This window comes from Talpa occidentalis, unplaced genomic scaffold (genome assembly GCF_014898055.3).
Source record: "Talpa occidentalis isolate TD23 unplaced genomic scaffold, MPIMG_talOcc4v2.1 talOcc4.16, whole genome shotgun sequence".
Classification (NCBI taxonomy): Eukaryota; Metazoa; Chordata; class Mammalia; order Eulipotyphla; family Talpidae; genus Talpa; species Talpa occidentalis.
Genome location: NW_023601653.1, coordinates 14497659 through 14519568, shown reverse-complemented (window position 1 = coordinate 14519568; position 21910 = coordinate 14497659). Strand labels below are relative to the sequence as shown.

Sequence of the window (21910 nt, the reverse complement as noted above, 5' to 3'; positions counted from 1 at the left end):
GGTGCCTGACTGTGGGTCCTCACCCGCGCGCTTAAAAGGACTTATCAATGCTCTACTGCAGGCACACGTGAAAGGTTAATAAAAGGTTTATTTACAAGGGAAAGGGAAATGAGGAAATGTACAGCTCTGGGAGAAAAGTGGGAGACAAAGTTTTAAATGAGTCCTACCCGATCCGCCGATCAGGAATCCCAAAATGGCGCTCTGAGAGCTGGCCGCCAGCCAGGAGCGGTGAAGCCAGGAGGCGAGCGATCGCGAGCCAGAGAGAGAGCAAGGCCCACGTGTTTGGTTTTTATATCCAACCTGGCTGCCCAACTCCACCCTCAGGTCCCAGCCACCCTCCCCTTGGTGGTGATGGGATTTGTCTTTCCCAATGTCCTGATGGCTTTAGTCTGGAGTGGGGGTGGAGTCCACAAAGCCTGTATGAGATTATCTCAGGACATCCTTTCCCCCTAACAATTCCCCCCTTTCACTTTTTTGTATCGGGGTTGCTCTACAACAGGTCCTCACCCGCGCGCTTAAAAGGGACTTAATAATACTCCACTACAGGCACACACAAAAGGTTAATAAAAGGTTTATTTACAAGGGAAAAGGAAATAAGGAAAATGTACAACTCAGGGAGAAAATAGGGAAATAAAGTCTTTAATGTGTCCTACCCGATCTGCCGACCTGGAAACCCAAAGTCACTCTCAGAGCTGGCTGGACGGCTGCGAGCTGGAAGAGAGCCAAAATGGGGGACCCCTCCAAAGCCCATGTGTCTGGCTTTATACCAACCTGGCTGCTTACCCCCACCCTCAGGTCCCAGCCACCTTCCCTTCAGTGGTGATGGGATTTGGAGTTCCCAGTGTCCTTGGCTTTGGCCTGGGGTGGGGGTGGAGTCCACAAAGCCTGTATGGAATTAGCTTTAGGACAGCCTTTTCCCCCTAACAATTCCTTTGAAAGATAATCATCAGAAAGATATTTCTCCTATCTCCCAGGCTCTGTGGGAGGATAGGAACCTCATTTCAATAGGCATCAATTAGCATAACAGATGCCTACTTAACATCTACTGAATGTCCCCATAAATGTCTTTTCCACTAACTTACCCCAATGCTTAGAAACTCTCCCATCTTTGTTTCAGGGGAGTTGAATTCAATCTTTCTCCCCTCTTGCACAAGTCTTCTTTCCCTGTTACACTCTATTCAGGGCAATTTTTCTCTGAAATTACATTAAGCAGGTAGGATCCAAAGTGAAACTATGCTTCTAGGCATAAGCACTGGTGATGATATAAAAGTGAAAATGAAGAATAAACAAACAAGATTTTGTTTTCGAGTATGGGAGTCTGAGAGAAGAGAATTGTAAGGAATAATAAGATTGGCTCGTGTTCAAGCAGAAGATCACTATAGAGAAGTCACAGTGTCTGTTCATCTTTTAGTGGTTGTTCGAGTTTTGAGAAAACTGGACAAGGGCCCACAGTTATAGGCTTCTATGAGAAGGTGCACAGAAAGTTTCCTCTCACAGTGACAATCAACTCAACTATCCAAGTTGTCTTGGTCTCTAAAGGCTCTGAGGGTGGGAATCTTCCATCTGCATAGAAAGCTTCTTTCTAAGAAGTCTATCTTTACATGTAGCTGTCAACTAGGCAGGAAATTCTGGCTGATGTCTGAGTCTGCAGGACTCAGATAAATTAGGCATCTCTAAACCTCAAAGAAACAGAGTGTTAATGGGTGGTATTCAAATATTTAAAAAATGTTGAAGTACCAGTACAAATTTGCTGGGTAGAAAACATGAACTCTGAAAATGGATATTATACTCGAAACAGTGTGGTGACATGAATAGATACAAATACATAAGAGGAATAGAAAAAAATTAAAAACAAGATATCATTGGATATCAAGCATATAACAAATGTCCACCTCGAACCACTGAGAACTACTTAAACTACTAATTCCTTAAATGCTGTTGGGGCAATTGAGTAGTCATCTTTAAAAATAAAGTTTGATCCATTCTTCATTCCTTACATAAGAGGAAATTATATACAGATGGAAAGTAGAAAAACCAAACTGATAAAAGTACTTGAAGAAACTACAGGAAAATTAATAAACAATGTAGGAGTGAGGAGGCCTTTCTAATACAAAACATTGAAATCATCAATTTTTAAAAGTCTTGATTAAATCAACCATGAAGGCCTTTTAAAATTTTGCATGGCAAAAATTACCATAAGTCAAAAAGTCAAGATAAATGAAAAACTGGGACAGAAATAATTGGAACTCATTTCACACACACCAGGTTATAGGCCTAATGATGAAGAAGTCCTTTGAATCAATTCAAATAGACCAAAAACACCACCACTTCATTCCCACCAAGCACAATGTGTAGGAACAAGTAATGCAGAAAGAAGAGGAAATACAACTAAAATTTACGCATGTGAAAAGAAGCTCAACTTGACTCATAACATAAGAAATGGCATAGAGTTATATTACTTCTTACCTGCCAAATAAGTAAAGGTCCAAAAGTTTGATAATGTAATATGTTGGCAAGATGTAACAAGCTTTCCCTTATATTTCTGATGGGGTGATGGAGTAAGTCACTGCAATTTGGCAATACTTAACAAAGGGACGAATGTACATACACACTGACCCATTAACTTTTGGGAATGCATTCATCAGATACATTTTTCAGGCCTGCACAATTAAGTGTAGACAAGGTTATTTATTATAGCATTGTTTATAATAGCAGCATACTGGAAACAATCTCTATCAATAAGGACATAGTTAAGTAAATGGTGGTACAGCTACACAAATACCAGGAAGTACTTTATGCTCTGTTATGGGAAGGTCTTCATTCATTTAAATTAATAGGTTAGGCCTCCCTGGTGGCGCAAGGGGTTAAGCACAGCACTGTGAAGCTATCTGCAGCCTCTGCAGGAGAAGTTCCATCCTGGCCAGCCAGGGAGCTAGCCACATGGCGCAGCAGACCTCTCCTGTCTTGCCTGCTGCTCCTCTCAGCAGTGTATTTCAGTCGGTCTGCCTGTTCTGTTCCCCACTCTGTCTCTGGTGAATCCTCTCAATCCTGCACCTCTGGCCTGTACTTCAGTTCTTGTATGCATAAATAAATAAATCTTTAAAAAAATTAATAGGTTAAAAAAAAGCAAAGGGAGGAAAGAAGATACACTCAAAATTGCTTATATCTTGATTAAATATATCTGGAAATACAACTTATGCTGTGTGGTAACTTATGGAAAGGAGAAATTGGAATCTGAGGTGAAAGGGGTTATGGGGAGATTTTCTTTACTGAGTTCTGTATCATCATTTACATTTAGTGAATCATGAGTCAAATACACTATGTACATTTAAAAGTCAAATGTAAATCTTTATGGAGAAAACTTCTCATTAAAAAATAAAAAAATGACGAATAATTTTCATTTTCTTCAGTCTAGAATCTTAAAGTTGGGAATACATGGGACCCGAAAAGAAATTCAGGATGTTAGAACCACAACAGGTGTATGAAAACCTTGTCAGCCCATAGCAATCTGGGTGAGCCTGGCCTAGCCACTTCCTGTGTGCCAGAGAACATTCACAAAACTACGTGAACAGATAAAATATATCTTAACTTAAATTTGTATTAGCAATCCCATGTCTCTGATATCTCATAATTCAAAATGTTCCATTTAATCCCTTTCCAAATCTTGACTCCTGGCTGATGTTTATTTAAGATATGAATGACTGTTGAATCTCATGCTCAAATCTTCCCAAATTTAACAGAATCCTTATCTTCCTCTGAGAGACTTTGGTGGTGCTTTTAACACTGATCATGGGTATGAAAATTTCAAGACCATAAGTGCAAATTCCAGAATATTCTCAGGAAATTGGAATATCTTTTTAAAATATATAACCCTTTATTAATGCTTATGTTCCCTTTGCCTACAAGTATTTTCCTTTCCTGAAGATGGATGTTTGTGTACACACATATCTGTACACACAAATACACATATATGCAGTAAGGATTAAAAATAAGATTTTTTTTAGTAGCTGCAACTTCCATTTTATTTATTTTATTTTAGCATTGTACAAGAAATTCATGAATTTATTCATAAATGTTTTATGTTTTATTGAGGTGACATTAGTTTGTAACACTGTATATAATTGTATTTGAGGGGAGTGTGGTATGGTAACATACATTTGAAGAGGTATGAATCTAGACCTTTGAATCATATATAGTGCTGTAAACCAATGTTACCTCAATTAGAAAAAAAGAGAGAGGTTTTCTTTTAAATATCATTAAATAATACACATTTTCTCTTGCAGACACTTTGTTCTTTTTCTACAGTTTACTATTAGCAGTTTAGGTCATCAATTTCCCTTGGAATCATGTAGAGGTGACTGACAGCAGCATAGCTGGTAGGTTCTCTAAGTCCCATACCATAAACTCAACCAACCAGTTGTTAGCATAATTATCTTTAAAATAACTTACTGCCTACTTTATCAAATTAGCCAAAGAGAGACTGGCTGTTGATTGAACTGCAATTAAACTCTAAACAATCAAGTTGTAATCCTGCATATGTTGAGTGCTTGGTCTTAGTTCATTTTTCTTGAATTTTTCTCTATTCTTTTTTTTAATTATTGGGAAAAACTGCCTTATTTATTTTATTCATGAATAAACAATTTTTTCATTAATTTATAAAAGTTAGCTAGAAAACCTATTTTGCTGGTTGGTCATTTCCTCAAGAAAATGTCTGATTTTCTTAAGAAAAGTTCCAGAGGGTGAATGGTCTACATGTAGATAATAAAACAACTACCTTATTGAGTGCTTGTAAACTGCAAATTGCCTACAGAGAAAAAATGAATACAATGACCTCTAATTTAAAAGTAAAGAAGTTTCTGAAAAGGTCTTGTAGTAATAAATAACAGACCTTTACTGCTTATAAGTGTTTTCATATAATTTACTCAATTATAGCAAGAAGGAAGAAATTTATTATTACTCTCATTTTTTTATCAACATATTATAATGTTTTATTAAAAATTTTAAAGAACAAGGAAATGAAGGCTCAGAATGATGAAGGAACTTGTCCAAGGTCACACAACCAGCAAGGGATGGAGCTAGAACTCTCACACACACTTTCTGATGCCATATTTCATACTTTTTCATCTACAATGAGTTATTTCCTCAACTTGTCATTGAAAGTTTTAGATAGATAATTTTACTATGTACTCCTCCAATCCTGGCATTCAATTCATCGGCACATAACAGGTTAATTAAAGATGACCTTCCTTGAAAAACTAAGGGAAAACATTGATAAAACTAATGCTTGCTTATATCATGGAGAAAGCTAGAAGTCCCAGGAGGAAGTCGTTACAGAGACACCAACTATAACTACACCTGGCCACATATTAGTCACATTGAACTCTTTCCTTTCCCCTGTAGCACAACACAAGCATTGTTCCTCATCTACTTATATATCTTTTATAAAATGACTCACAGGGGAAATTCCTTCAGAGTTTCAAGCTAAGAAAGAACTTTCCATTATGATGGTGATTCTGTTGCTACTTTTTTTTTAAAAAAAGATTTTATTTATTTATGCATACAAGAGCTGGGGTACAGGCCAGAGGTGTGGGGGTGGGGGGTGAGAGGATTCACCAGAGACAGAGTGGGGAGCAGAACAGGCAGACTGACTGAAACACACTGCTGAGGGAAGCAGCGGGTGCAACAGGAGAGGTCTGCTGCACCATATGGGTTGCTGCTCCCTCGCCAACAGGGGGATCCAACTCATGCAGCAGAAGCGGCGGATTGCTTCATAGTGCGGTGCTTAACCCCTTGTGCCACCAGGGAGGCCCTCTGTTGCTACTTTTGTTATAGATGCCAAGAAGTTCAGTGCCAATTTATAGTCATTTACCTTTCTTAAGCTTTCTGAAATATATTCTTTCTTCTTTTGCCCTATTTAAAACATTTCTTTTTGATATTCTCTTTTTAATTATTGGGGAAAACTGCCTTATTTATTTCATTAATAGGATAAACACATTTTTCTTTAATTTATAAAAGTGAGCTAGAAAACCTATTTTATAAAAGTGAGCTAGAAACCTATTTTACTGGTTGGTCATTTCCACTTCTGGTTCATAGCTCTTACTATTTTAATGGGGGTTTTATTTTACTGTAATGATATCTTTTATTATAAGCCTTAAGAAAGCTTTTTTAAAAGGAGCAAAGTATAAGTACACAGATTTCCTACTCTAAGTAACAAGAATATGAGTACTTATTTCACTAGAAAAAAAATAACAGGAGTGTACCAGATGCAAATGATTTATTTATATGCCTGAGAAGTTCATATGGAAGAAATATTTGTTGGGAACGTATGGGTAGAAGAGTCCTATTTTATGTTCTTTACTCTTTATTTGTGTGGTTATAACACTTAATATGAGATATAATTCTCTTAGTCAATTTTTCAGTGCACAATACAGTATTTTAACAACAGGTACCAAGCTGCACTGCAGATATCTAGAAGGTCTGCATCTTGTATAACTGAAATTTTATACCTATTGAACAGCAACTCCTCTTCCAGTCACTAGCAGTCACCATTATACTCTCAATTTTTATGGATTTGACTATTTTAGAGACCCAATATGCTAAAGACTGAATATTTGTATTCCTCCAAAATTGATATCCTTTTTTTTAATTTTTATATTCCCCATACAATTGCAACCCCCTGATTTTGACCCCAATCCCTCCTTTCCCCGCCCCCCCCCCAAGTGTGTCTCTGGTTCATAGTTGTTTGTTGATTTTGATTTTTTTCTTTCTTATAGTTATTCTTTTTTCTGGTCTCTTATTTAGGTTTTCTAGATTCCTGTTATAAGTGAGACCATTCGGTATTTTTCTTTTTCTTTCTGGCTGAGCATGATCCCTTCCAGCTCCATCCATGTTGCTGCAAACTGCATGTGTTTATCTTTTTTGAATGCTGAGTAATATTCCATTGTGTATATATACCACATCTTCTTGATCCAGTCATCAAAATTGATATCTTAAGATCTAAACTCCATGTGATAATATTTGGAGGTGGAGCCTTTGGGAGGTGATATGGTCATGAGGATGGAACCCTGGTGAATGGGATTAGTGACCTCATAAAAAAGACCCCAAAGAGACTGCTTATCCTTTTTGCCATGGAGGTCACAGAAAAAAGATGCTGTCCATGAACTAGAATCTTGGTACCTTGATCTTGCACTTCTCAATCTACAGAACTGTGAGAAATAAGTTGCTGTCGTTTTTAAGCCATGGAGACTACAGTATTGTGCTAGAGCATCCTGAAAGAGCTGAGACATCATGTGAGGAGAATAACACAATATTTATCCTTCTGTGACTGGTTTATTCCACTTAGCATAGTGCTCCCCTGGCCAACAAGCTGCTCAACATCACTTATAGGCAGGGAAATGAGATATCTCCTCACATCTGTTAAGATAACTATTATAAAAAAAAAGTGTTGTCAAGGAAAAGACATAAAACTGGAATCCTGTACACTGTTGGTGGAAATGTAAAATGGTGTAGATGCAATGCAAAACAGTATTAAATAGAATTAAAAATAGAAGTACCATGAGCCTCAGCAATTCCACTTCTGGGTATTTATCTAAAAGAACTGAAAGGAAGAGCCTCAAGAGCTATCTTCATTCTGTTCATTGCAGCTCTGTTCATAACAGCCAGATATTGAAACAACCTAAGTGACTTCCAGTGGATCCATGGATAAAGAAAATAGGGAAACTGAACAAAGGGTCAGAGTTCAAAAAGGACGAAAGTACCAGGCAAATTCTAGATCTGAGGCATACAGCAGGAGAGGCAGAGGGAGGGGATCAAAACAGGGCAAGAAAGAGCACAAGAGCACCACTTCATGGGTGAAGTGGTGATAGGAGATTTCTGGGATTACACCTGAGGGGAAAAATGAAATATTGTACAAAAATGAACAGCAATATAAGAAAATTTAATAAAATAATAAAAAGAAAATATGACCTATACACACAATGAAATGCTATTCAAGCTTAAAAAAAGGAAATCTTTATTTTTATAGTAAATGCTCAGTGTGATTACAATGAGCATTATGTGATGTCAGCAACAGGGGATGATAAGGTATTTGGCATTGCACACTATACTTTTGTTAAAAAAAATAAGCCAAAGTGTATTTCACTTACATTGTATGTATGTATTTATGTATTTAGTATGTATTTACTTATTGTGCTATTTACTTATTATTTTACTTATTTATTACTTGCATACTTTATTCTTATGCACATTTGCTGCTATATTAAGATATATGGAATTTTCTAAGGAAATTCTTGATTGATATAGAATTTTATCAGAAATCAATCTGTATATATTTCACATATATAATTATGTCACACATACAATTTTGATTACTGTAGAGATATAATCTACATGTCACACACACATACATATGTACATAAAAGCACACGTTTTTTAAAACACTGACCACACAGAGAAAATCAGTTAGCATAATACTGGTGAAATGCCTTTTATGGTTCAATTAATACTTGAAAGAGGAGAGATGCCTGACTACAATTTGGTCAATCTAAGTCAGTGGGTAAGAAATGGTCAATTGTGAACACTTGGGTGAAAGGTATACACTATTGAAATACTAACTATGTTTTTGCCATGGAAATTTTTATAAGAAGCTTAGTGGATTCAAGAAGCAGGCTAAGCATAGTATCAGAAATCCTGTGTTTATTCCCCTTCTCATCACTAATGAATAGATGATTTCAGCAAGTCATTTAAGTCTCCTCCAAACCAGCAGAAGATAAGGGTTTTTACGAGCTGAGATGCTTAGGAGAAAGTCACTTTGTAATATAGAAACAAAGACTAATCTGTCTTATAGACATAGATCAATGAAGTTATGCATTTATTATATCAACATATTTTTGAAAGCATTGTAAAATGAGGATCTGGCAACATTCCTAGTTGAAATCTCAAATCCTTGAGACTTATTGGTCATTTATCCTACAGAAATTAAGAAGTAGAAAGCCTTAAAGATGGATATTTTGTCAGGGTACATCCATAAAATGAAAGATAAAACCACGAGTCAAAGAATTATAATGGTGAAAAATATCTAATGCTCCCCTTTTATTTTCAAATCAGAAACTGAGGCTCACTATGAGATGGTGTTTTTCAAGTCACACAGCAAGTTAGTGCAGAGGTGGGAAGAACAATCAGATCTTAGCTCTTTACCTCTCTGAGGGTAAATTCAACAATGCAATTGTTTCTTAGGTTATTTATTTTACTGACTATAAAAATAATGTAAAACTGTGATTTATTGTTAAATAACAAGTTGGAGAGAGATGTATATAGTATGATGTCATGTTTTTAAAACAATGAACAGCTATCTATCATCTACTTGTTTGTGATTGCATAAAATTAGGGAAAGAATGCAAGTATATGCACCAAGCTAACAATGGACATTCCAACTAGGGAGAAAGTAAAGGGGTAAGAAAAAAATGTAACAAAGTATGATTTGTGAAATGGTATATAAAATGAAGAGTGCAAAGTTCTATCTAAAAGTCATTAATACATAAAAATTGAATATGTACATAGACAAGGACTAGAAGGCACTAGTATGTGCACACAGATCAGGTCAGGAGCAAGACAAAAAAAAAAATTGGATCAGGGGTTGTGTTAGGGATTTTTTTTTTTTTTTTTTTTGTTTATACATGCACTGGATACAGTCAGAAGCACGGGAGGGTGAGAGAATTCACCAGAGCCAGAGCGGGGAGCAGAGCAGGCAGAAGGACCGAAGTACACTGCTGACGGGAGCAGCAGGCGGCAGGAGAGGTCTGTGGGCCATGTGGGACCCTCCTCTGGTGGCCGGGGAGCAGCCGGGGGATCGAACCGGCGCCGCAGACGCTGCGGGCAGCTTCGCAACCCAGCGCTCAACCGCTGCGCCACCGGGGAGGCCCTAGGGATATTTTTTAAATTTATGTAATTTAAAAATAGTTTTTGCAGAAACATAAAAAATTCAAATTGAAACAAGTCAAAGGAATCCCATTTGAAATCACTGAAACACTATTTTAACTCTGAACTGATAAAAAGACTTAATCATATATTCATTAATAACATTCACTTGGCAAACTTCAATTAAATCAGCATTGATAACAATAACAGTTTTATGTTTCATGTGTTTATATATATGTATTTATGTGTCTATACAGAAATCCTATACTTGCTCGTCATTACATTTGTCACTAAATTAGCCAGTAGTTTTTTTTTTAGTAAATGGTGCAGACAATGAAAACAAAAGTAATTTATGCTTATGATGAAATTTCAGAAAATTTAGAAGAGCAGAAAACAAAAATCACTGATATCACCCAGAGACACCCTTAGTTAATCTCCTTGCATATGTACTTCCATATCTTTTCAAGCACATGTACTAAAAATGTAGGATTAATATTTAATTTGCTATCTATGTTTTTTACTTAGTAATATATTATGCCTACATTTCTATGGCATTAGTATAATTTTAAATTAGATATTTACCCTTGCATCATAGGGAATTAGAGTTTCATAACTTATTTGTTAATGGTCACTTGATTTGATTCTCTCTTGTCCTTTACCTCCTTAGGATACATTCACTATTTTTTGAATTTACAAAACATTTCATCTATTAGCTGTCTAGATCTTTATATTTGAGTATCAAAAATACTAGTAAATGAGAAGTCTTTTATTATAAGGAGTGTGTATGATAGATACAACCAATATAAGCAACAAAGTTTTTCTCATGTGTGACTTATGTTTATTACTTAATTATTTGTAGTTTGAGGGGAAAAAAATCTCAAAGCAATATTAAGCTGATCCATAACTTATTTTAAATCACTTTTAATTATTTTTACCTCCTACACTCTTACTAGCAGGAAGGCATTAATGGTAGACTCTGTGAAATGCACTGAAAGTTATATATAAATAGTAGTGATTAAACTCAACTACTACTTTTCAAGTGTCTACAAAGAAGACCCTTTGCTGTTTTCCAGCATTATGGTGAATGCATAAAAGGTATACATAAAAGGTAGTCTACGAAAAAATCCGTATCTTCAAGATAGGTAGAAACAGATATATTGATGTCAATATATAGAGATATAGATATTGATATCAATATACCTATATCTATCTGTAGTTATATCTATGTTAAGGAATAGGACATTGCCTATCTTTTATTTCTTTTTTTCAAAAGATTTATTCATTTATGCATACAAGAGCCAGGGTATAGGCCAGAGATGCGGAGAGTAAGAGGATTCACCAGAGACAGAGTGGGGAGCAGAACAGGCAGAATGACTGAAATACACTGCTGAGGGGAGCAGCGGGCACAACAGGAGAGGTCTGCTGCACCATGTGGGTTGCTCCCTGGCTGACCAGGGATCGAACTCGTGCTGCAGAGGCTGTGGATTGCCTCATAGTGCGTTGCTTAACTCCTTGTGCCACCAGGGAGGCACAAGGGAGGCCCTATCTTTAATTTCTTAGTAAATATTTTTTTAAATAGGGAACTGATAGAAGGGAAAAGAGAAGTCAAAGAAGGGATGTCATCTATTATGGTCTACTATGTACCAGGAATATAATTAATGACTTTCTCATGTAGTAATTTATTAGTTCTCCCCAATAATTTGGGGGGAGTAGATATTATTTGTTACAACTTTTTTCACATGAAGAAGTGAGGTTCAGACTGATGAAATGACTCTCCCAGAGTTACGCCACTAGTAGTTGTTAGAGTGGGTATTCAAATCTGTATCTATGTAGATGACATATTTTTGATTCAAACAAAAAAGAATTATTTAACATTTTGAACTTCCCAGTTAAGGAATATATTGTCTCTAAAAGTAAAAAGCTTATCATCATAGGAAGTATGGAAGCAGATGTTAGTTGAAGCTGGTTGATTGTATATGGAAAATGTTATGAAAGTTATTTAAGTACAAGTGGAAGTTTGTACTTGCTTACTTCTTTAGGCCTGTTCTAGAAGTTAAGTGTGTTGAATTTTGTTGAATTGACAGCAGTGTACTAATTATAACTGTAGATACATCGTAGGCAAATATTAGGCCATAGGCTAATACTCAACAATTTGATACTTCAGAGAAACCTAAATTTGCATACAAATATTACCTGTGATTTAAAAACTAGAAATCTCAGCTAATAATCAAAATCATGAAGGCTATTTTAGTTTTTCATAACTATTTGGACTGTATGTTGTTAAATACTTTTTAAAGTCTATTGTGCTTAGAACACAATTGTTTGGTTGATAGAAAGATTGGTTAACTCAAAGTAGCCTAATAATGACTGTTATTCACATTTCTACATAGCTATTTCAGTACTAAGAGATTTCTTAGATTTAATCTATCTGAAAAAAGTCACTCAGTTAAGTATTACATAAAATAATAATAAAAGTAAGTCTTCTCTTGATTTAGACAAAATAATGTGCTTGCGTGCTAAAGTATTCTACTACCCACCTTCCCCAGTTGGTTCTATTAAAAATAGTGCTGTAAAAAGAAGTAAAAATAAAAAATAAACGATGCCTGTTGCAAAGCATTTCACCGAGAGGTTTTTATGTGCAATTTAACAATTCATGGGAAAAAGAATATTCCTGGAGGCAAGGAAAATTTTTCCTCTGAAAACAAGTGAAACTTAGGTCATTATTAGCATTTATGCATTCTCTTTGGGGAGGCAGAAGAAATTCAAAATTGTGATTCATTTAAATATATGACCATGTGGTCTGTGCTTTGGGAGGGCTTTAGGGTTTGAGTTCTAGCAATAGTTAAGCTTTGCTAAGAGGAATTGGCTGGTTCTACACCTAAACACCCTCTGCTGGATCCCCTTGGTGTAGATGAGTGTGATTTGAGCTAAAGAGAAAGAAGCAAAGTTCTGGCTTCTATTGTTTTCTGCAGGCAGCATGTTTTATTGAAAGGAATATGAACTTCAGGAGAAAGGAAACATTGGAAGCAAGTTGACTGACAGTTACCATTTCTAAGCCTTTCCTCATCTACAAAATGGGCAGAATAATAACTAAATGACTGTTTTTGAGAATGAAAAAAAAAGTTCACAGGAATAAGTTGCACAAAAACTGTCACGTAGTTAAAAAAAAAAAGCGGAATTCATTCTGGTTTCTTTCCTCTGTTTTCTGAAGACATTTTTTAATAGTGTTCTCCCAGAGAAGCTGTAAATAATATCTAGGAAACTGTAGACAATATCTCCTACTGCCCTCAGCAACGTAGGAATGCTACTGCCCTCAGCAACATCAGCAGGACAGCCACCAGCTATATGGCGGCAAGCACCTGCTGATGCATCTCTAGAACTATCTGAGCAAAAAGCAGGGAACTGACTGCCACTAAGACATCAGGGAGGGACTGCTTCCATGGCCAGAGAGAGTCTCTTTGTAAAGGTCCATCTGAGCTCTCTAGGGCCAGGGTAAAGGCAGAACATAGACCAGGAGGAGACAGACCACCTACTCTGCCTCAGTGAACTCCTAAATTCCTAGAAACTCTCTTTGTGAAAGGTCTCTACAGCTATGAACTATAACCTGTCCCTCAGACTCTGGGTGAGGAAAAACAAAAATTTGGAAAATGAGGTTGCAGGATTAATGTTAGCTACTGCTTCTGGGCTGTGTATTTTCCAGCAAATGACTCAAGAATTGTGCTTTCTCTATCCAAAATGGTGTGTCCTGTGATAAAATGCTTTAGAAATTCATTTTATTAGCTTTCATTTATAATTAAAATTTAGATGGAATTTGTATATTGGCAAAAGCAGGTTTTTAAAAGATAAGACTCTAGAGTATTTCTCTTAGAATACAACTAACCTTAAGTGTAAGAAAAAAATCTCAGCCTTAAAAACTAAATACATTTCTTATAGCCATGTATTTGAGATCTAACACAGCTCATATATCTGAAGTCTGCTTAGTGCTGTATCAGATTATTAAAGACAGTTTAGAGATAGGAGGGTGTTTGCAAGGTTGTCTGCTACCCTTGTATTGTAAAGACTGGGCATTTGATTACACTGCATATTTGCTGTTGTATAATAAGCAAGTCCTGGGGGGCCAATTATTGTCTCCACTTTACTTAAGTGATCCTCAGTCTCATCAAGAAGATCATCAACCAGCTTCTTAGAAAGTGTGACAATCTGAAGTAGTTCCAATGAACATGGTAAATTTCCTAACTTGAAAGTGCTGCTTTGTGATACAAGGACAATGTTTAAGAAATAAAACTTGAAGAAAGGCTCCACATGAAAGCAACTTAAAATAGTGGTTATATCTTAACTACACTTATCACTGATCAAAAAAATAAGCAAGGTTTCTCAAGTGTTTCTTCCTGCGTGGCTTACGCTGTAATTAGCAAGATAAGTTATGCATACTTGGATGAGAAGGTGAGAGAATTTATATTTATTGATCACCTGGTGTGTTCTAAGCTATAATTGTACAAGTATATAATTTAATCTTTCTGCAGTCTTATGAGATGGTTTGAAAATCTGAATTTACAGAGGGGCAAGGAGAAGGTAACATCAAAGAGGTCACAAAACAGATGAATTGTAAAGCTAGAATCTGAAGTCAAGTCCATCTAACATTAATATCTATTCTATAAAAAAAATCCTATCTATGGAGCACATAATGTTGTAGAATGTACTATCACATTACATCTCCAGCATCACTAAAGAATAAATTGTTCTACATAATATGAGGCATTCGATATAATTGAATCCTACTCCCAATGCCTATTTGTTTGACATTTAAATTGGATTTCAGTGAGAAACCAGATAATATTCCTTTGAAAACTATCCATTAATAATATTTTAAGTGAGAACCTGAGACTGACCTAAAATAAATTTAATAAATTTTATTTATTTTACTTCTACCTTAGTCCTGAGCAGTTGAGGCTTCTGGATGAGATTCAAACTACTCTGTAATTGCTATGGAAATAAAAAAGTAATGATAGTGATAGTGATGACAGTTCTATGAGTGGAGCCAGTTAGTTGATTCAAAGGGACTGCTTGAACTTTGATCTGGTTCATATATTTGGTGTGAAAATGAAAGTGTTTCAAGTTCCTTCCATGTCTAATACTTTGTTCACAGAATTCCTGATGCTGCAAGTGTGTGGGGTGGGGAAATAGCAAAGAAAAGCATTGAAACAAAATGGGAAAGACTATGGAAATTTTAATGCTCAACCTTGAACCTCCATGTATTTGTCTCATTTATAATTCTAGTCTCCCAATCATCCTCTGGGGTTTTTAGGAACAAACATCATAAATTCTCATATAACTATGAAGCTGTTAGCAATGGACATGGATCTAGACTTAGTGGCCTTTCAAAACACAATGCTAGAGACTGACAGCACAAACCAGGTAAAGTGGGATTTCCTCTTGCTCTTTCTAAATTTCCCTCCCATTAGTTTTATTGCACATCTCTTCCCTACTGTCAAGCAAAAAGAGAGTCTCAGATTTCAAAAAATTAATTTAGACTATTTCGATCACCACATTCTAGAGTTTTCTTTATTCTTCACCAGGCTATCCTGGAGTTTTATGCTGTCTTTTAGTAATTAGTTTTCTCTGGTAGGCTTGTTACTACCTGTTAATTATTAGGCTTGTTACTACCTGTTTTCCAGTTGGCACACTATACAGTTCCAGGGAACACAGCAAGTTTTACATGAAGACTGAACTTAGCTGACATCATAAGATTCTTAAAGAAAGGGTGTATGTGTGTTACCTGTGAATGCCCTTAGCATCGAACATAATGTCTCCATTATGGTAGGGTAAGGGGAGGTCTAAAATTTAATACAAATTTGTAAGATACATGCCATTGGACATGTCTCTGTAATGATTTCACATTAATGTCTGTCAATGAGGAAACTGAGTGAGTTGCCTAAGAGCAAACATAGCTGAGATCTGAATTCACCACTGCCTTCAGATTCCACCAGGTGATTTTCCAACCACACTCAATACCCTATACAATATTTGTGAAATGTCATCTTCATGAGGTTGTTTATCACCTCTCTGGTTCTACCCAGCCTCCAGAGGGATAAGACTGCAGCTCAGTAAAGCTGTAATTCACAACTGGCTTAATGGCCAATTGGAATGCTCCATGTTATGGTCAATCACTTAGTGCATAATTAGTGTGTAATTAAGAGGTGAAAATTAAGGCACATACAGAACCAGTCTTTGTTAATAATAATCATGCTTTGGGGACCAAGACTCTACTTTCATTTTCATTACCACGGTAGAAAAATAGTAAACAAAGGCAGCGGGTAGCAGGGCTATATGAGAGGTGGGAAGAAGGAACTGAAGGGAAAGTAATCTGTGGATTGTTAACCGCTATCATGCCTTTCAAAGACTGCTTTGTTTGAGTGGCATTTTTAACATTTCCCCTTATTTTCGATATAAATCACATTTAAAATAGTTTTATGATTCTATGCCATGCTCTCTTTGAAGAATTTAGAATGTTAAATGGTCAAAGTCACCTAAACCTTCCAACAGAGTAGCACTTGGTCTCTGCTTTAATATTCTCTGAATCAGGGAATTTACTATTGCTAAGAAAAATCTTATCTTCACATCTCTCAAAAATATGAATTCCTGCAGTTTTCTTGAAATTATTTTCTCTGAAAGAACAATGTGGCAACACACATTCCTAGGCTAGTTTTTTGGAAACCAGGAAAGTTCTCAAGGCTTATCAGCATTTTGGTACGAGAGACCTGGCCACACAAAACCACAAGCGAATATACTTGTATCACTAAACATATGCATAGAATTAGAACATTTTTCATGAATTTTTCAATCTTTAAAAATACACACTTCAGAAAAAAGCCTTATATAACATTTAAAAAATGTATATAATATAATAAACATGGAACCCAGCTATATTAGAATGATTGAAATTTTTACTTGCTCAGCATAGGAGAAATGAGTGAGGGTGCACTGGCAGGGGTCTCACTTAGACCTGTGTGCTCCCATCAGGGACAGCGACCCCAGAGAGCAATGTTCTGGCTTCTCCCCCCAGACCCAGTGCAGCACAGAGGGCCATTCTGCAGCATCCATGTGTTAATAGTCACTCGGTGTGCTGTAGAATAGGCCCTGGTGATGAGTCAAGGGAACACTCAGCCCCATAATTGCTGATTCTAATACATTCCCACTTCTCTCTTATAGGCCTTAGTTTTATTATTGCTACAGGAACTTCAACCATCATTATTAATTTAATAGTGAACCCTTCTGACAGCTTGGAAATCTCCTACTTTAACTCCAACTTCTACAGACCTAGGCAGGCCACAGTCACACCTCCTCTTAGTGGCAAGGTAGAAATGGAAATCAGTCCTTTGTCTCCAGCATAGTAGTTTTTTTGGATGAATATTACTGCTATTTTTGGTATCTGACATCATCCAACAGTATTAAGCAAAACATTGTATTAAGCAGAAGGTCTTTAAAGAAAGTTGCAGATGGAATTCTACTGTGAGCTTTAGTTGTAAAGGAGAAAATCATACTTTGCAAGGGTAAGGTATTAAATAGTGATGGCAAAATCTGCTATTTGTGGGACATTCTGCTAGGCACACTGGGGTACATGAAGATGAGAAACATAGTTTTTGCCAAGCTGGAGCTTCCAATTTAGGAGGAGTTATAATAACTTTGGCCAGGATGAAAGGGACATGTCATTGAGCAAGAAATAGTAGTGCATGAAGTCATGACATTCCCAGCACTTGGAAGTGTTCCATACTTAGTTTTACATGAAGTTGAAATTCCATTAATGTTAATGGCATATTAAGATACCATATGGGAAAAACACTCAATTTGCAAAATCAATAATCAATTACTTGTGGTTGATGTTGGTTAGAGCATATGATTGTGAAATCACTCGTGGGTGCTATTATTATGATAAAATATGAAATTTTCTAAAGACTTTTATAATTTTCTACTTAGTTCCTTAGCACATTTATTCAGAACAAATAGAGGAGAGGTTTTCTTACTTGGGGTCTCGCCATTCATTTCTTCAAGTTCACTGTTAATTCCAACATCTATGGAACTCATTATTTTGTCAATCTGTGAGAAACAAAACCATATCAATGAGTTATTACATTCACATTCAGCAATGCATTTTAAAATAACTTTGAAGTGCCAGAAGCATATTTCTGATATTACTACTACTGTAATACTACAATGAAGAGGCTGACAGACAAAGACTTAAATGAAGTCATACATCTTTTGAATTGCTTTTGAAATATAAATTATGTCTCCCTTTCTTAAACTTTCAAAATCAGCTTTGCTTTGTATTTCTTAAAATGAAATTTGTTTAGACCTAGATGGGTCAGCAAATCGTGAATTCTGTATTTTTTTAAATCAGGAGAAAGGGCTGAGGATAACCTCATGTGATAACGATGCCTCTTTGAGCAGCCATCTGATTCAGACAAAGTGCATCTCTGACTGATGAAGAGGTGGATTTCAGATTGTGAGTATGGCCACTGAAACCAAGTTCTTAATAAGTGGTTTGACAGCCGCAAGCTGATTTGTGACATATAATGATAAGAAGTTAGGCATGGAAACACCTTAATTCCAAGAGATAAATGTTCATTTGACCTACCTCATTTGAAAAATGATTTCAAATGTTATCACAGAATTATACATATAAGAAATGGGTAGATTCAAATAAGCCATTCATCTAGTTTGGAATTTATAGGATGATCTGACTAAGCTCTAGCCATTTTTGGTTAAATCCCCCTCTTGCTCATCCTAGCAACTTGGGTGGACAGCAGGTTTCAGAAAGGACAGTGAGCATTACTTAAATGTCCCATTTTGTTCACCCTGATACAGATACAGAGAGATTAAGTGATTTTCCCAAACAGCTCAATTCAGAATGTCAATATCAGAACCATTTCCATTTCTAGTTCTCAGAATATTATAGTGACCTATTGTGCTTCATAACCTAATTCTGTGTGTAGTTTTTTGAGAGACAAAATGTGACATGCTAGAACAAAATGCCAAGGGAGACAATAGTCATTCTTTGAAGAATTTATTATTTTATGATGTAGTCCTCCTTAGGGACAAAGAATGATATTTCAAAAGCTTATAAGGGCACTTACTTTCTGAGTAATTTTATGAAATTAAAGACTTTGTCTTTAAGTAGAACTTAAATTGGTGATACTCAACCCCAATGCATTTTTCTTTAATGTCTCTCTGATAGTTGTAAAGGGAAAGGGAAATATTAAGTAATTTGTGTTCATTGTATGGTGCTTGGAGAAGAGCCAGGGCCATTTGGTTTATCATTAAGGTTAAGATTATTAGGAGCTTTTAAGAAAATATAAGATACTCTAAAAAAGAGAGGCTCTAATAAAGAATTCAGCAAGTAGCAAAATGATACAGAGCAGCAAAAATACAAAGATTTTTCTCAACTTGTCAGCTGCAGTGCTTGGTGGGATATAATGTGAACATTCTCTTGTACCTCATAGCTAGTTATTACTTCTGCTTGATATCAATTTCTATGGAAACAATAGATTTCCCTGCATGTGTGAAATGGTGTTTGTTTTTACACTCCCTGTGAAATTATTATGTATTACCCCTAGACCCTTTCCTTTTCACTTGGAGCTGCATGTGGGGTGTTTTTTTTTTCCCCCTCTGAAAGACTTAAAAAGCTGAAAATCCTTCCCCTAAACCTCCCGCAACACCAAAGCCTTACACAAAACACAAGAAGAACAAGGCTTACTTCTTCCCATTCAGAAGTGAAGGAAGGCGTTCTTTCAGAATTCCCTTTAGAACTGTGTTCAGCAGTTGAAGATTCACTCCAGTTAACTCTTGATGTTTTCTCATTTGAAGGGTAGGCAATGAGATCAGAATCTGACTTAGAGACATTTTTTGATAAGTGCATGTCGATTAGGGCTTTTGGCAAGGACCTTATTCTCCCCAGTGTACAGGCTCTCTCCACAAATCCCCCTGTGTTCACCATCCACTGGTCTCCACTTCGGGATCCACTTCTACTTGTCCTAGTGCCAACAATGGTATGATTTTCGACTTGGTTGCTTTTTTTGTGAAAAATAGTTCTACTGACCACTTTGGGTTTAATTTTCTTTACCAAAGGTTCTGAGTTATTTTCTGCTGGAGACTGCTTGAAAGGCAAAGGGCTATTTGCCAAACTGACTTCATCTTGTCTTTGATGTTCATCTCTTTTCCCATAGAGATGAAATGGGTTTTCAGGGGATTCACAGGCTGGAGAGGACCCATGGAGAAGGCCTGCAAATTGTCCAGGATCATATTCTTTTGGGGGATCATTATCCTCTTGTTGAGAGAGGTCATCTGCAAAAAAGGAGGAAGAGCATCAGGATGCTTGTCTATAAAGACTCCAAATCTCTGATACAATAGCAGTACTGTGTTGAAACTATTCAATATCCAGACATTTGATTTATTGCCATACACCAATATCCTCATCTTACGAAATACCCATGACCCTAAAGTGTGATGTATAATACAAATGATAGAGTCTGTGTGTGTGCATCTCAAAGTTATGAATTGAATAATTTCATAATTTTCTTCCCTATCCCCAGGGTACATATTTTATATTGGATACAAAATTTAGGTCTCCTTGCAGTAGTAAACCCATGTCTAAACCCTTGTTGTAAGTGAATCACTATGCACTAAGACATCAGGCAGGTAAATCAAGATCATATGTAATCATATATTTCTACCTTTCCCCAAGCAAATAAATTAAGAGACACAATCTTGAAGAGACATATAACTGGAGCTAATTTATGATTAATAATCCCGAGGATGTTACTTAAATATGAAATTAAGAAATAAGAATAATTCTCTATAGATTTAATAATTTAGACTAAAATGATTTGCTCAGGTTTAACAGGCAAAAAATTCAATCTATAGTATCAATGTGTAGTATCTATAGTATCAATAGTATATAGTATATACATAGTATCAATAAAATCTACAGTATCAATAAAAAGTGAGATACTTCTATAAGAAACTAAACTATCTTTTAGCACAAAACTATCTTTTCCTTTCTTTTTTGAAGTGGTATTAATTATTTTTTAATTTCTTCAAACCTTTGAAAATATAACACAGAAAATAACCTGAAGAAGAATGGTAGTTTTATGGCTTTAGAATTATTTCTAAGATAAAACATAAATTTTCCCTGAGATTTAAAATACACCATGCTCTTAAATGACTTTTCTTTTTTTTTTTTTTTTTTTGGTGGGACCCTCGCCAGTGGCCAGGGAACGAACCAGCGCTGCAGAGGCTGCAGGCAGCCTCGCAGCCCAGCGCTCAACCGCTGCGCCACCAGGGGAGGCCCTAAATGACTTATCTTTTAAAGATATATAGTGTAAAAGCTGGTTAAAGAACTTAACAAAGGTAGTCATTTTACTTTTATCAACTGGTCATTTAAATTCATATAACTAAGTATTTGTCAAGATTCAAAGTCAATGATCCAATAAACCCACAACCCACTCTTGTGAAAAAGTTAAATATAGCCGAAGTGGTACATAATAACAAGAAATGCAAAGTTGACGTGATTCAAAAATTAAAGAGAAGTACACAGACATCTCAGAAATTCAGAGGCTCATAAGAGAGTACTATGAGCATTTGTATGCTAGTAAATTGAATAGTCTAGAAGAGATAGACAGACTCATAGAAATATATGACCATCTGAGACTGACTCAGGAAGAAGCAGAGAAACTGAGCCCTTTTACACTATTGGGAATTTATATTTGTCCAGTCCCTATGGAAAGCAGCATGGAGGTTTCTCAAAATATTGAAAATGGATCTACCATAGGCCACAGCAATTCCACTTCTAGGTATCTACCTGAAGAATACGAAAGCACTAATCCAGAGGGAAATCTGCACTCTTATGTTCATTGCAGCTCTTTACATTAGCCAAGTTGTAGAAACAACCAAAGTGTCCCCAAACAGATGAGTGGCTCATGAAGATGGATATGTATATACC

The 21910-nt window shown here is 36.1% G+C and overlaps 1 protein-coding gene across 1 annotated transcript in view; it reads right to left on the bottom strand.

Moving 5' to 3' along the window:
• Window positions 1-21910, bottom strand: part of ANKS1B (ankyrin repeat and sterile alpha motif domain containing 1B) — a 793190-nt gene that overhangs the window by 372155 nt on the left and 399125 nt on the right. Inside the window, exons 15-16 of the mRNA XM_037513805.2 lie at window positions 19667-20253; window positions 17937-18009 (exon numbers count right to left, since the gene is read on the bottom strand). Coding sequence (XP_037369702.2) covers window positions 17937-18009; window positions 19667-20253 — 660 coding nt within the window. The remainder of the gene's footprint in view (window positions 1-17936; window positions 18010-19666; window positions 20254-21910) is intronic.